The sequence below is a fragment of the Grus americana genome, chromosome 2 (genome assembly GCF_028858705.1).
Source record: "Grus americana isolate bGruAme1 chromosome 2, bGruAme1.mat, whole genome shotgun sequence".
Taxonomy (NCBI): domain Eukaryota; kingdom Metazoa; phylum Chordata; class Aves; order Gruiformes; family Gruidae; genus Grus; species Grus americana.
In genome coordinates, this window is record NC_072853.1 from 38342897 (window position 1) to 38357505 (window position 14609).

The window sequence follows — 14609 nt, forward strand, 5'->3', positions numbered from 1 at the left end:
CGGAATCTCTGTCTTGGTGCTTTTATTTGATGGGAGGGAGGCGACACTGCTTACCTCCCAGGAGTGCAGTGAGACTAAAAGTCGTGTGCGTAATGCATTTCCACTAAATGCTTCCCAAAAGCTTTTAAGTCACTGAGACCCATATGTTACCACATGCTACTTGTTTATTTTTTTTTTTATGAATAGAACATCTTTACTTGAATCAATAAAATACGTATCTACTACAATACAAGAAATCTCCACAGTGGTTCCTGGAATACAGAGAAATGAAATAGGCTTCTTGTAAATCTCTCCTTCTCTCGTAGATCCAAATTATAAATTAAATAAATACACATTTCAACATACAGCAATTATTAGGTAGAAACATTAATCATCTTTTTGCCTCCATTCTTATACTGCTTAAAGCTATTAATTAACAAGCGAAACACTATGATATAGCTTTCTCAACAGACAAAACTCTTGTTGCCCTGGACTGCGTGTTGGGTGCTCTATGGGTCACGTTAGCTACAAGGGCAGGTACCACAAATGCTCACTGTCTTAATTACCCCAAATGCAGCAAATGGACTTTTCCCAGTGTCTGTCCATCTTTATTTTTACTTTGCTTAAAGAATGAGACCAAAAAAGGGAACTGGTGGTTACTTATCTCCCTACTCCTTGAATGTAGGCATTGCTGTGTGGGAGAGTAGTCCCACTGAATTTACTAGGTTTACCTCCTGGCAGGATCTCTGTGGGCTGGGGAGTGGGGTGTAATGTGGTTGGTGATATTTGTAAAAGATGTTTCAGGAAAGTCTTGGCCATGGCTCCAGCTTGGTTCAGTCATGGAGGACCCGATGTTGACTATTACATAGAGTCAATGTGTCAGGGTCTAACTGAAAGGTGGGGTGGACCCCTGTGAGAAAACTGCTCTGGTGCTGTTTGGGTGTGCAGCCTTCAGTGGCCATTGGCATCGTTCTCACACACCATGACACATGGTCAATACCAGGCCACCGTTGCCTCTTCTCCTTGCCTTGCCAGCAGCTGGGGCCTTTCGGTGTGTGGTTAAGGAGGAGCTGTGTTCTGCTTCTTTCCCAAGAGGAAGAAAGAAAAGCAGGAGAGCAAATCACCCCTCTGTCAGGCTGCCGGGCCAGAGAAGGACTTTTGCCTTTGGTAAGGAGAAGGGGAGCGTCTGTGTGATTTCTAGCTGCAAGGCTGTCCTCTGTCAGTTGTTGAGCACTTCTGAAGAAGCCTGAGACTGAAGAAGGGATGAACAGCTGAACGTGAGGGCTGACAGAAAGAGATATTTTATGAAGGGCTCGTGCCTCTCCCTTCCTTGGCAGGCTGAGTTGGCTCTGGCCGTATGAAAAGCCATAGTACCTTTATAAATGAGAACTTCCTTCCCTATCCTACTGCCTTCTCCAGCACATCCAGCCCCCCACCGATGTCCCTTGCTGCCCTCTTTGGAGCCACTGGGGACATTTGCTCTGTAAAGCTACCAGGCTGCTCCAGTTGCTTTCCCGTCCTATGGACTTTGGTTGCTCAGGTTGTCAAGCTGAGAACCTTTCCTGTGTGGTGCTCCACCCCACTCACCCCAGAGCCAGAGGACCTTTAGCAGCCTTTCCGTCCCATCCAGGCGGTACCCTGGTACCTCTGAGCTGGTGAGCCCTCACAGGGGATACCTGCCCGAGCCTGCAGCTCTGACGGCTGTAATCCAAGGCTCCCTCAGTCCTGCGCTTTAAGAGGAATTCAGAATATGCTTTTTTTCTAAGTCCAGGCTGAAGAGGATCTTAACAGAAGCAGTGGGTGAAGTCAGCAGGTACGCCAAGTACAGAAGTTGCCCAGGTGGTTGTGGGGGGAGGGAAAGGAGCTGTAACTGCCGTTAACGCTGCCAACATATGGTTCAGACCTTTGGTGGGTTCGTGGCTCTGGAGCCTCCTCACCTCGGTACCGTGGCACTGTGTATGATGGCATCTCACTGTGTTTTACTACGCTGGCTGCAGGCAAGCAAGTTTCAGATGGGAGCTTCTTTCCTCTGGTTCTGCCATGGAGTAAGACCTTTATTTTTCATTTATGCTTTGGAGCACTGGCCGTTAGTTTAGAGAAGATTGTCATGGCTATGAGCAACAGGAGATACACTTCCTCCAATTTTATATTTAAAGTTCTGTATTTAGGCAAACCAAAGTCTTTTATAATAACCAGGAGAGCACTCATACGAGGCAAGTGCTGCTCAGGACTAATATAATAGTGTCTGTGGACACTGGTGAAACCTGTTTTGTAAAACTTTTTTTTTTTTAAGAGGAAAACCCAAGGGGCCATGACTAGCAATTTCTAAATTGAAAAAAAAATTGAGAAAATTTTTTGAGCAAATTCCATTAAATCCATCTATTCATAAGCACAGGTCTCCTGGATGCAAATACCTCATGTTTAGTCGCCTAGTTGCATCCTTTACGTATTTTCTTTCCTCCTGGTATTTTGTGCACTTAGTGAACTATCCTCTACCACATATGTAGAGAGTAAGTTGCTGACTATCAGTTAATGTATAAGCAAGTTCTATGGAAGAAAGTATCTCTTGAGGTTATCCAGTTGCTCATAGTTTGATCTGGCAGGACACTTTGAAATACCAATCACTTGTCACATAGCAAAGTTTGCTAAATGTGTGTTTGCAAACTTGCTCAGTTCTGACTCACCCGTTCTTTTAAAATTTTTGCATCTGTTACTCCTGTCTTAAAACACCAAAAACTGAAGAAAAAAAAAAAAAGATGTTTAGCCTTATGTCATTCAACCAAGCATATCGTAAGATGTGTTTTTTTTATCTCATGATATGTGAGGGGGAAGAGGACAAGCAGTGGTACACAACGAGCAGACCCCTGGGATTTAATGGCCCACTGTAATCAATCTGTTGCCTTGAAGGGATACACAAACCTCTTGGTAGGCTTTTTGTGTTGTGAGTCCGAGCTGATTCAGACAGGACATGTAAAATGCTGAATGGGCCAGCAGTAATTTCAACGTCATTGAGTCAAGACATAATTCTAGTGGGATACTTGGGGTTTTAGTATATCACAACAAAGACCAACCAGTGAGTTGCAGCACATTCACCGTTTTTACCTTAGTTAGCCTTTCTCCCACCATTCTGAGGCAATGGCATCAAGTAATAAAAAGGATAATGTTTTCCCTCATTGATCCTAGAGCACCTTGTCCTGGCTAAAGGACCTTCTGTCTTTCCAGGTGCTGCTGAGCCTTATCAGTCTGCCTCAAAGGCACTGTTTGTTGCCCCCAGGTACTCTGACTTCTTCTTGTGCTTCATCCACATCTTCCTCAGGAGGCTGGGTGTCCCGCACAGGTTGCCTCCCGTCAACGGTAGGGAAGCTTCTGCTCCCGGTGGCAGGGTCAGGTCGTACTCCGCCGTCTTCCTCCAGCGCTGCCTGTGGCTAGCAAATAAAGCACAGATGTGTAAAGCATTCATCCCTGTGACCCTTCTTCCCTGATTATGGTGACTGGCCACTGAAAACCAAGGGCTGTCTGATTGCAAAGGGTCGCCCGTCCCTGGGAGTGGCAAGTCTGGGATGAGCAGGGGCCGTGCAGGGCAGTGGGCTTGGGTGCTGCAGCCGCCCCCACTCCGCTTGGTGCCCCGTTCCCTATCAGAGTGAACACTCACACCAGGGGATGGGCTACAAGTGGGACCACTACTGTGTCCTCTGTGGCGTTTGCCACTGGACAAGAAGCTGGTAGGTGGCCTGGGGACAGAGATGAGCCCTTCCACCAAATCCCAGGGGACCACGCAGCAGTGCCCAGGTGGGGTGAGCTCCACCTGGCCGAGGGGCCTGAGCTGGCTTACGCCGGGTGATGGGGATTTATGTCTCTGCACATGGAGTGCGAGGACACTGTGACAATGAGCTTGTTACAGTCCCTCAGGTGGCAATACTGGCACCTCAAATATCACCCAGATCCGTGCCTGGGTTAACTGCCTACTGATGGGTGCATTTATGCTATGGCCATGCTGTTCCTGAATTACACTTAAATACAATAAAGCTTAATTACATTTTTCTAAGCTGTCAGAGGGCAAATATTATAAACTTCTTAGGGGGAAAATACTTAAATTTTGAATTTAAATGTTTTTTTTCTAGTGATAAAACAGCTGTAACTGGCACTGGGACAGCTGTATAAACAGCCATGGCTGATGGTATAATCAGCATGTCCTTCAGCCACTCTCTGCCTCTGGGAAGAAAGGGCATGGCTTTACTGTAAATCACAGAGGTTCTACAGTTCCAATTCAGAGATCTGCAGCTGAGCACTTCTTCATGTTTCTGGAGAGAGGGTGACCTGCGGCAGAGATGCCCCATCCCATCCCCTTCCCTGCCCAGCAGCGCCCCGCGCGTTTGGCTGGAGGGGTGGGAAGGGACTTACTCGTCTGTAGGAGAGTCTGTGGCAGCCGCTGCTTTCGCTGTGATATGGGCAACCGGTGATGGTGGGAACTGTGGGAGGAAAAAACATGTCATTAGGAAATGCCACAGATGAGTAGGGACTCCAGCTTTGTCTGAGGAAAGAGGCTGTTTTAGGAAAATGAATAAATACTCTCTTAACAAGAGAAAGCGGGCTGGCTAAGGACTTGACTGCCCAACTCTTACCCACACAAATACTGATTGCTCACGTGAAATGGTCTCACTGAGCTCAGCACAGGTCTTGCATGAGCAAGAATTACACCTCCTATTGAAGGAAGGAGGCTTGCAGACCTTTTTATTCCCTATTTTTCATGCCTGGCTTCCCGTGGAGGTGAGGCGTTGTTCAGGCTGAGCGGCCTGCCTCTTGCAACTCTTCACAGCCACCTCTGTTGCTGTCTGGGGAGCAGCTGTTCCACCCATTGCCGTTTTTTGAGCGTTCAGAAATGTTTGCCCATATTTCTGGGTGCTGCTGTGTGGCATGGGGGGCCCTGGGTCATGCCCCAGTTCTGCCACAGCCCCACAAGCACCTAACCGTCCTCTTCCTCCTTGTCTTATTTGATCATGAATTACCCACTGGAACTGAGTCACATTTTCTCATAAACAGGCCACTGAGACAGGTACATCCTCCAAGATGGTAAACTAAAGTGTGAGTTGCCCAGAAATAGAAAAAGAATGTCAAAAATTGTGATGTGCCGTCATCATTTCAGGCAATAAACACATTACTGATTTTACAGACAATACTGAAAAATTTCTTCATATTATTGTCACTACTCAACTGGTCTTAAGCTGTCTAGGGTTATTTCTTCTGGGATTAATCTGAGACAGGATGTGTTTAGGTGTGCTCTGCAAGTATCCCAAGACTTAAAGATGTTTGAAATGACTTTTGCAAGCATCCTTTGAAATTTAACTTGGTTAATTATTGGTAGGTGCAATTAGTTTCTTTACACTGAATACCGTCAATTTTGACCATCCTTCAATATTGTACAGTCATTTTTCTCGAGTGTAGCTAGCAAGTATATTGCAGCTGTCCAAAAGAGCATTTGAAGCCATAATGTTTCTATAGCATGGTCTGCAGTTGGTCAGAAACTTTTCAAAGGACTATTTTCTGTTTGAAAATCTAGTTTTTATAAAATGTAGGGACTTTGAAAATTGTTTTTTGGTAAGAAAAAGAAGGGAGGGAAAATGTTTTAATAAAGCTCAGTCATTTTTAATCAAAGCATTTTGTCTGTCCATTACAGAATGAATTTTTGGATTTTGTATGATGATTTTCCCATCAACTCTTTATTGACATTTTTGATTGATCTGATTATCATGTCAGGTTGGAATATGAATTATTTGATGCTTGTTCCACTTTAGAAATTATTTTTTTCCCAATTTGTGAAATTCCCTGAGAAACAAGAGGCTAATTGCTCCCAGCTCTTGCAAGTGATTGAGCATCCAGAACGGGAGCCTGCCTGTTCCCATCCCGCAACCCTTCCTGGTTCCCTGTGGGACAGCCATCCTATGCCGGTCTCTCCTCCCAGCTAAGGATGCTCTGGCATAAATCATGTCTCAAAACCTTAATGAAGACTGTGAAATCTGCACATACTGTGACAGACTGACATGCTGTTAATGTGGGACATGCTGACAGCTCCTAGGTTTTAAGATGCATCAGAGAGTGGTAGTTGGTCTTGCTGTATTTACTTACTGAAGATTTTCCATCCAACAGGTGATTACAGGACTTGGATGACTCCCGTTCAGTGATTCCTGCTGCAAAGCATAAGAAACACGGCATTATCGGTAATTATCCCATTGGCACAGCTTGTATTAAAAGCCTCCTTCCATGCAGTTCAACCCAGATATGAACAGAGCCCAGATTCAGGTTATAGTCCCACTATATTTGATTATAGCCAAAAGTGCAGAAGTTTCTTTATTATGATCATCTACAGTGATATCAAAATAAGTGAATTTGGAATTGCTTAAGTTATTCTGGAAAGTCACTCAACTGCTTGCTCCTAGACTTCTCAAAAGAGATGATGAACTGTCCTTAGCAGCCCAAGCTAAGCAGGAACCCTTTTCCCCTCTGAGAACACTCCTGTGTATGTATGTACAAAGAGCGGTCCCATCTGCTACTCCTCACCAGAGGTTGGGTAATGCAGTTTTTGTGGGTCTTGGAGCCCCACTGCCAGGTTTGTCCTGCCTAGGAGATCATTCTCCTTTCTGGATTGTCCTGGGGAGTTATTCTTACCTGGGCAGAGATGTGGCCTACATCCACCCCATCACAGGGAGGGATTTCAACCTCTCTGTCTGCCTGTGGCTGAGTGGCACCGCTCTCTGCTGTCCTCAAACCTGGAGGTTACCTTTCAGTTATAAGTGGGCGCTCAGCTGATAACTTATCCATGGATAAACACTCACTGACATTCCTGCTAGTAGTGGTGAGGAAATAAATGAGTGAGGGATGTCAGATTTTTTTTCATGGAGCCAAATCCTCCCATTTGGCTGTGGGAATGTGGACATCTTCCCTCCTCCCCCCCTTTCTTTCTGTTCCTGGCCATTTTCAGTTTTCTGCTGTTTTTTAAAGGATATTCAGGTAAGTGAAGAGCAAGGATCTACAGAAACACCAAGATTTACCAAGATAGAGGATAGTATATGATTCACAACTGCTGTGACCAATGGACTATAAATAATGACAGCAAACATCAGAAATAGCCAAGGTGCTCCTATAGTGCTATCTCCAGCATGAGTTAGCAATCAGAACTGTCTTCTTCTGGGGACAATATTTGACCATGATAAATATCTCAACCAGCCTCTCCCTTCCCGCTCACCCCCCCACCAGTAATTCCATTAGGTACCTAACTGTATCCCTCACGTCAAAGTTTAATTCAATTACCTCCTCTCATCTTGCATATTAGGTACTAACAATATTCAGCAAGTGGCTCCAGGCATCAGTGCTTCAGCTAATGTCCACATTTTTTCTTTTTTTTTTTTCTTTTTTTGTTTGCTTTTATATTGTCTGGTTCTTCCCTTCAGCCTGTCTCTCTTCTTATTAGATACAGAAAATGTTCTGGTGAAATTTTAGCAACATATGTAAGCAAAAGTAAGTCCTTGTGGCTTCAGGTTCATAAGCGCTTTTCAGGACAGTGGTGGGTGGGTGCGGTGTAAATTCCACTTCCAGAAGGTGCTACGGATGTCCAGGCCTGGGACAACGGTTGCTCCACATCTGTTATTCTGACTTGCCCTGTGTTTCCAAGATGAGTACTCATACAAAAGCTTGGTACAAAACCGACGACTTCTTTTCTGGAGAATAAGTGCAGATTTTTTTAATCCATCCATCCTGTGAAGCAAATCACGGCTTTGAGTGCAGTCAGGGGTTTCTTGTTCTGGCCTTCCACTACACTTACATGCCTTCCTGCATGCTGGAATGCACTGTCATGCTTTGATATTTGTGTAGGGTTTCCGATGCTAGCAACAAGTGTGTGCTTGTTTACATATTTTTCACTTCCTCTGGAAGTTGAACTGTTCACTCGGTGACCCAGATGTCAAGATGTGCTTTACCAAATCTGAAGTCTTTTCAATGTTCAACAGTACTTGTCTATGGAGCAAGCATTGCAAACTGTACAGACACAACTATTTCCAGTAAGAAAGTTGAAGAATGTTTTTGAAGGGTGAAATTTATGTGGAAGTCACATTTGTACAGAGATTAATGAAAATAGATGATACATATCCATACATATAATTCACTTCATATCACATTATGCTGAGAAACAGCTGGAGAAACCTTTCTGGACTCTCTCATGGCACCCTATTCTCTGTGCAGGTATTATTAGTACTGTGCAAACTGAAACTGGACACTGCAGCACATCATAGCAAAGAGTTATTTTTATTTTCATACAAATATTTGCAAACAGTTCTACTTTCCTCCCCTTAAAATGCTAAATCTGTAAAGTCAGGCACTCAAAAGTTATGAAATACCAGAATTGGACCAAAGTTCTTACATCCCCCGAGGGATCTAGACATTGACATTCAGTCTCTAATTTGTGACCCAAAGCCATTTTCCCACAGACTTTCTGCTTCAGTCATATAGACAGCATTCACTCAGAAAGCAGTTGTTCATCCCTAGCTTTTATTTCTCAGTGCACAGTCCTATACTTACTTTCTCCGCCAGTGAACCCTCTGAGGACAGAACTATTAATATTTTCACCGGCTTTTCTGTATTGCTGATCACTGTGATCATCATCTGCACAAATGTTTTAAAAAACCACCTTTGTCACCTCCTGGAGGAGAAGGACTTATGCCAGGGAAACAGAAGTACGTACTGAGTTTAAGATCAGAAGTTTCTGGGGTCCATTTCATAGGCTTGAGGAGGATGCAGCACTGTTCACAGTCGAAGGACAGTTTTCAGTGCAGCAGGAACCGAGCGCTCCCGGGTGTTGCAGTCGGAGGTGTGAAGCAGGCACCCAGAAAAGGGGGATATATCAGCTGTGTGAGGTGACGAACATCACTGATGATTCCGGTGGCAGTGATGGACGGACCTTGGGGAGCTATTGCAAGAGATGCCCTGCGCGGTCCCTGAGCACCTGTGCTGGGGGGAATGGGGATCTGACAGACCGCCTTGCTGTGCTGCACGAGCTTAGGCAGCCCTGCAGTAGCTGTCTTGTCTTGGCCAGATGCTCCTGGTGAGTTTGTCCTGTCCTGTTCTCCTCGCTCCCTCCTCCCACTCCTCAGGCAGTCCTTTTTGTCTTAATTTTTGTTCTAATTTAAACTTAGTTTCTCCCTCTTTCCCATTCAGCATCCCAGTTTCTTTGGCCAATGACTTCCCTTTCTACCCCTATGAAAACTGTTTCCTCCTTTTCTGCTCTTCTTTTCGGATTCCTGCATCTTTCCTCCTGTTCGCACCTCTTTATCATCCTTTACCTCTCGTTGCTCCTAACAGCAGAGACCAGCAGTCCCTCCTTTTTCCCTCGCTGGCTCTCGGCCACCCACTACGCCACAGCTGGTCCCAGCCACTCCTCCTCTTCTCCCCTCTCCAGACCTGAAGACCCAGCTCTTTGTTCTGCCATTTCTTGGCTCTGGTCCCAGTTTGAGATCTTTCCCTATGGTCCCAAGCTCAGTTTGTTCCTTCCCAGTATCCCAAGCCCCGCTCTTGCCTGGTCTGTGTTCAAATGGGATGGCTTATGAGCAGTGCAGTTGCAGACCGGTGGTGTGAAGAACTTTTACACCTTCATGGTAGTATCTGCTTTACAAATTTAGCACCTTTTAAAGGCTAAATGTCCAATGTCTCTACCAAACATGTGCCATATGGGATTTTTTTCAAAGGCTCATGACTTGACTGCATCTGGGTGGTTTTTCAAAGGAGAGCAAAAGATGCATTTTTGATTAAAACGCCACCCCTTGCCAAACTGCGTGGCCCTGCTCCAGCTTCGACCTTCCAAACATAACACACTAGTGCTGAAGGAGCTGAATGACCAGTCTATTTATATTTACGCATTTCCTTGGTTTTGCATTGGCAAACTCTATTTTTCCTTCACAGGTTCTCACAAATATGCTGAACAAGTTTTGATGATTGTAAAACAAAATCAGATCTGTGATTGACATCCAGAATCTAAAATTTCATCCCAAATATAATTATGTTCTGGCAAGTTCCAAGCAACTGAACAGGGATCTTATATAATAAGCTGACTCAGGCAAACTCAGTAATTCGCAATTTATCATCTCTAAAATACTGTCAGCCTTTGGAAAGGGAGCATTTATGACTCTGAATAAAGTGAGAGCTCTGCAATGCCATGGTCATTGTCTCATTAATTCCACTGGACATTTTAAGCATGGAAGCATCCTTCAGGTACAAAACAAAGTGCCTGCTTCGCTGCAAACTGGAAGACTGCAATATCTAAAACCGTTCTGAAGCCACAAAGGAATAAAGCCACTTCTGCGGACTTACCGTGCTGGGCAGTGCCCTTGGTGGGACAGGGTCCCCGCTGCCCGCTCTGCAAGCAGCCCAAGCCCCGCACCTCTTCTTCGCTGTACAGCACCTGGAGGAAGTCGCCTTGGTGGGGCTGCAGCTTCTCTGTCCCGTGGGGCCGATGATCGGCTATGGCTACCACCTACAGGGAAGAGGCAAAACCATCCTGTTACACCCGGCCTTGGAGATGAGGTGGTCTGTTGAGGTCATGGGGGAGCAGCATGGACCTTGCTCTTCCCACTGCTTTACTGTCATCCGAAGGGGATTTTTGTCGGGTGGAGACTGTGGGATTTGTGAGGTTTGTTTTCTTTGGCTCCTGCCTCTGTGCATGAGATGAGATGTATAAAAGTGTGGGAAAATCAAGTGGGGTCTTTCTGGGACCCAGCTACTTCATTGTGCCTTTCTGTATTCTCCTCAGGAGACTGAAATGTGGTCCTTTTCAAGATATACTGAATGGGATATGCCTTTGAGACAGCTCAAATTTAATTTCTTATTGCGTCATATCTTGGACAATCAGTTAAACTTATGCAATGTGAATTACAAATGTTATTTCTTCTGGCCTCTCCTGTCTTCTGGACTTATTTACATTTCATACCTGGTAAATGACTATAGAGGGTACAAGGTGGTGAATAATTGTGCTCCTAGAGACTAATTTTCACAAACATTAGCTCGCACAAACAAAACTCACTGAGAGCTGCATCTTTGAACATTAGGCCCTCTTATCTCTAACAGAGTCCCTGAAAATGAGCGTGAACAAAATCAAGTTCTTTTCTACATGGATCATGGCCAAGCCACGGCACTCACTGTGCTGCCACAGGCAACCGGGGAGGCCAGAGCCAATGTGAGCTTAAAAAAACAGGGATAAGCTCCAAGCAGGTGGATCTGTCCAGTCTGTTATCCAGGATGGTCCAGAAACAATTTTCTCGAGAAGATTAAAGTCCCAACAGCAGGGAAGGAATGGTGGGGTTTTTTTATTCTTCCCTGAAGACTTGCTACAGAGAACCAGTTAAACAGGGCGAGGATCCAAACCAGTAAGGAAACAAGACATGCGGCAACTATTCAGACTGTTTCCTATTAGACTTTACTTATGTTGATCTTATGTTGGAAGACCAGGAGAAAAGTGGTTACTTGCATCTAACTGATGACTGATAGTTGCCATCTACGTGTTTCATATATAAATACAGTTATTTTGTCTCAAGACTGAGACCAGCAGCTGACCAGCCCGCTATTGGCATAGAAAAAGGTCTTAATTCCATCTATTGCTCTGCCTTCTAACATACACTCAAGATAAAAACAAGAATGCATTCAAGCATGTTCCCTCACCCAACATTGTCCATTTTCTTTAAGTAAGTTTTAATTGTTTGCCATTAATCTGCAATATTCTGTGTACGTGAATTTTTACAGATATAAAACCACATACAAACCAATGTTTTCAAAAACTGGAAAAAAGAAAACCCCCAATCTGACCACTTTTTACTCTTTTGACTCCATGTACCCTCAGTAGTTTGGAGAAGGCTACATGACCTAGATCCTACTGACCAGCAGGACAAGGAGCAGGAAGTGCCCAATGGCAGCAAAAATACTGCTGGAAGGGGCTCGTGAGGCAACCAAAGCCTAATCCAAGACCTAAGAGGGGTTTTCTCTCAGTTCTGTGGATTTTGGCACACAGCTTAACACCATCCCTGCTCCATAAGCTACTTAGGGACATACCCAGTATTAAGTTAAAGGGTCTACTGGTGTCCTTGAAGACAATCATGTGCTAAAGAAGGCTGCAGCTGGGGCCCAGCTCTGCTGACCACGAATCTGGCGCTGCTGGACAGAGCCGAGCCTCAGCATCGCTCTGATAATTCAGAAACGAGGGTGATGCTGGTGGTGAGAGACCTCCTGTTGCTGTTTAAGCGTTGGCGTTGGCTCTCTCCCAGCTGCCCCTGGACCAGTTCCAGGACCTCCCCATCCCTCTGCAGCAGCTCCTCGCAGGCTGCAGGCTCCTGTGTCCCCGCACACCCTGACCACCCGAACCTTGCAGGCTGCTTACCAGAGGCATTACCCCCCGTCACCACAGTGACATAGGTGGAGTCACCTGTCTTCATTACAAATACGATGAGGCTGTGGCTGGCAAGGGTCTCTCATGACAGCCCTTGGAGTCTGCCTCGCATGAATGGAGCTCCTCCAGCTTTCAAGGAACACCACAAAGCTCAGCTTTTCCTACCAGCTCTGGAAATATGCTCAGTGCTCTTGGTCACACTCAGTCTTCTCTGGTGTGTGACAGAAAATGTCATCAACCCTCTGCTACTGAGACATCTGAGGTCGTTTCTTTTGCATGGTCATGGAAAGAGCATTTTTGGTAAGTAGGATGCTGGCTGCAGTCATCTCTAATCCTGAAAGTGGCTTATTTGATCAGTGTAAACCACCACGAACTTGAAACTTAACAATCTGCCTCTGTGTTGCAAAGGATAAAATTTAGTTTGGGGAAAGGAAGCAGGATTTTTGACTTCATTAATAGCAGGGATTATTTAGGCACATTGCTTGTTTTTGAGATTCCTTGTTACATGTTGGATCAGTAATGCCCAAATGCCTTCAAGCAGAAGAATTTGTATAAATAAGTTACAATGCCATTTTCCATTACAGCAGGAGACAACAGTGCAACCTCTATAGCACATCTTCAGTTAACATCTTCGTTTGCAGCATTCGGCTGTAGCACACTTTTGGAGTTTCTTATCGCCTAATTCAAGATTTCACTGTGACTTTGGCTACCTCACCCATTACTGTAATATGCAAAGACTTATCTAGGTCAGGCAACTAAACCTGCTGTAGTGCAGTTTTGATCTAAACCGGAGCTGACATTTCTCTAGGGTACCTAGGGTAAGGCAGAAGGATCAGCTGGAAGTCACTTTTCTTTTCTAGACATACCAGGAAATTTAAATCTGTGTGAATGGCAGTGTCAGCCAAACTATGCACAATTAGTAAACTGCTCTCTAAAAAACTACCTGTAAGTCCCTTGACTGGCTCAGTCTGTTGGCAAGATGCTGACTCGGAATTCAGAGCTCAGCAAATTCTCTTTTTTTGTGGACTTTACCACCTGGCATACCTGCTGTTGGAATTAGCTGTGTTAAGCAGGGGACATGGAGGATGCAGGAGGGTTGCTGAGCAGCGCAGAGGCTGTTCCAGCAACCCTGCTCCTAGATCCAAAATCCCATCCTCGAACCAACAACCAACCAGAAAAGGTGACAATTAAACATCTGGCTTTGGATAAAACATTGAAGCTTAGAGGCTGAACAACAAAGTGCTTGTTAGTGGAGTTTAAATGCCAGATTTGCAGAGTTAAGCTCTTTTTGATGGTCTAATGCTGATCTAATTTTTAATGCGGCAGTACCAGCATGCACAGAGGGATTTACCAATTTTCTGCAAAGTAGCCAGGTACTGGTGTCCAGACGGTTCTACCCAAAGGATTTCAGAGCTAGAAGAGCAAAGGAAGAGAAGGGAAGGATCTAACATCACTGGAAATAAGTCCTAATAGGGCAATAGGAACTACAAACACTCAATTAAAAAAAAGAGTTTCCCCCTTTCTCTCACCCTTCCACGGTCATGATCATGCTTTTGGGGTGGGTTCTTGAATGAGACGGAAGTCACCCCCCAGGTCAGTCATATGAATGTTAAATCACTTAATGCTACACTGCTTGAGTATTTCTGCCACGAAAAAAGGTCTGGCAGATGTCCACGTTGCTTGCTATTTTTGCCCTTGCCGAGGATTAAAGTTGTGCATCCACTGCAATCACCAGAGCAGAAGATTTCATGTTAGCTGAGGCGTTTCCATAGCACTGACTGCAGGTGCAGAGGTAAAAGTGAAAAAGAAATAATCATTCTGCTACTTCTCTGTGGGTCTAGAAATTGGCAACCACAACTTCCTCACAGGCACGTATCTTCCAGTACGCGCTATTTATTTGAATGCTTGCGCACGAGCTGCACGCAGCTGCATCGCGCTGAAGAAGGGGAATGCACAAGTCTAAGAGCTGCCTGTGCCAATGGCTTTGGTTTGAGAGCCTGGCTTCCGTTCTTAGCTGGAGCTGCAGGCCATTCCTCAGGCTCGATGCTCCCACTGCCAATGTGATGCTGCCTGCATCATGACTAAGGGCCAATCAAAGGACATCTTTAATTGGTGTCAGGAAAGTCCCAAAAGAAAAAAAACCACCCAACTATAAAAATACAGCAATCAAACAGGGACTTTCTTATTTTCTTAGACTTTTCTGAGTATAGTG

General features: G+C 45.0%; 1 protein-coding gene across 1 annotated transcript; it reads right to left on the bottom strand.

Moving 5' to 3' along the window:
* Window positions 1-228: 228 nt before the first annotated feature.
* VXN (vexin) lies at window positions 229-7335 on the bottom strand. The gene is made up of 4 exons (XM_054816490.1): window positions 7285-7335; window positions 6103-6164; window positions 4381-4448; window positions 229-3404 (listed from the first exon to the last, which is right to left on the bottom strand). Exons 1-4 carry the CDS (start codon window positions 7292-7294, stop codon window positions 3218-3220), a joined length of 327 nt encoding a protein of 108 aa, XP_054672465.1. The 5' UTR covers window positions 7295-7335; the 3' UTR covers window positions 229-3217.
* Window positions 7336-14609: the final 7274 nt, after the last annotated feature.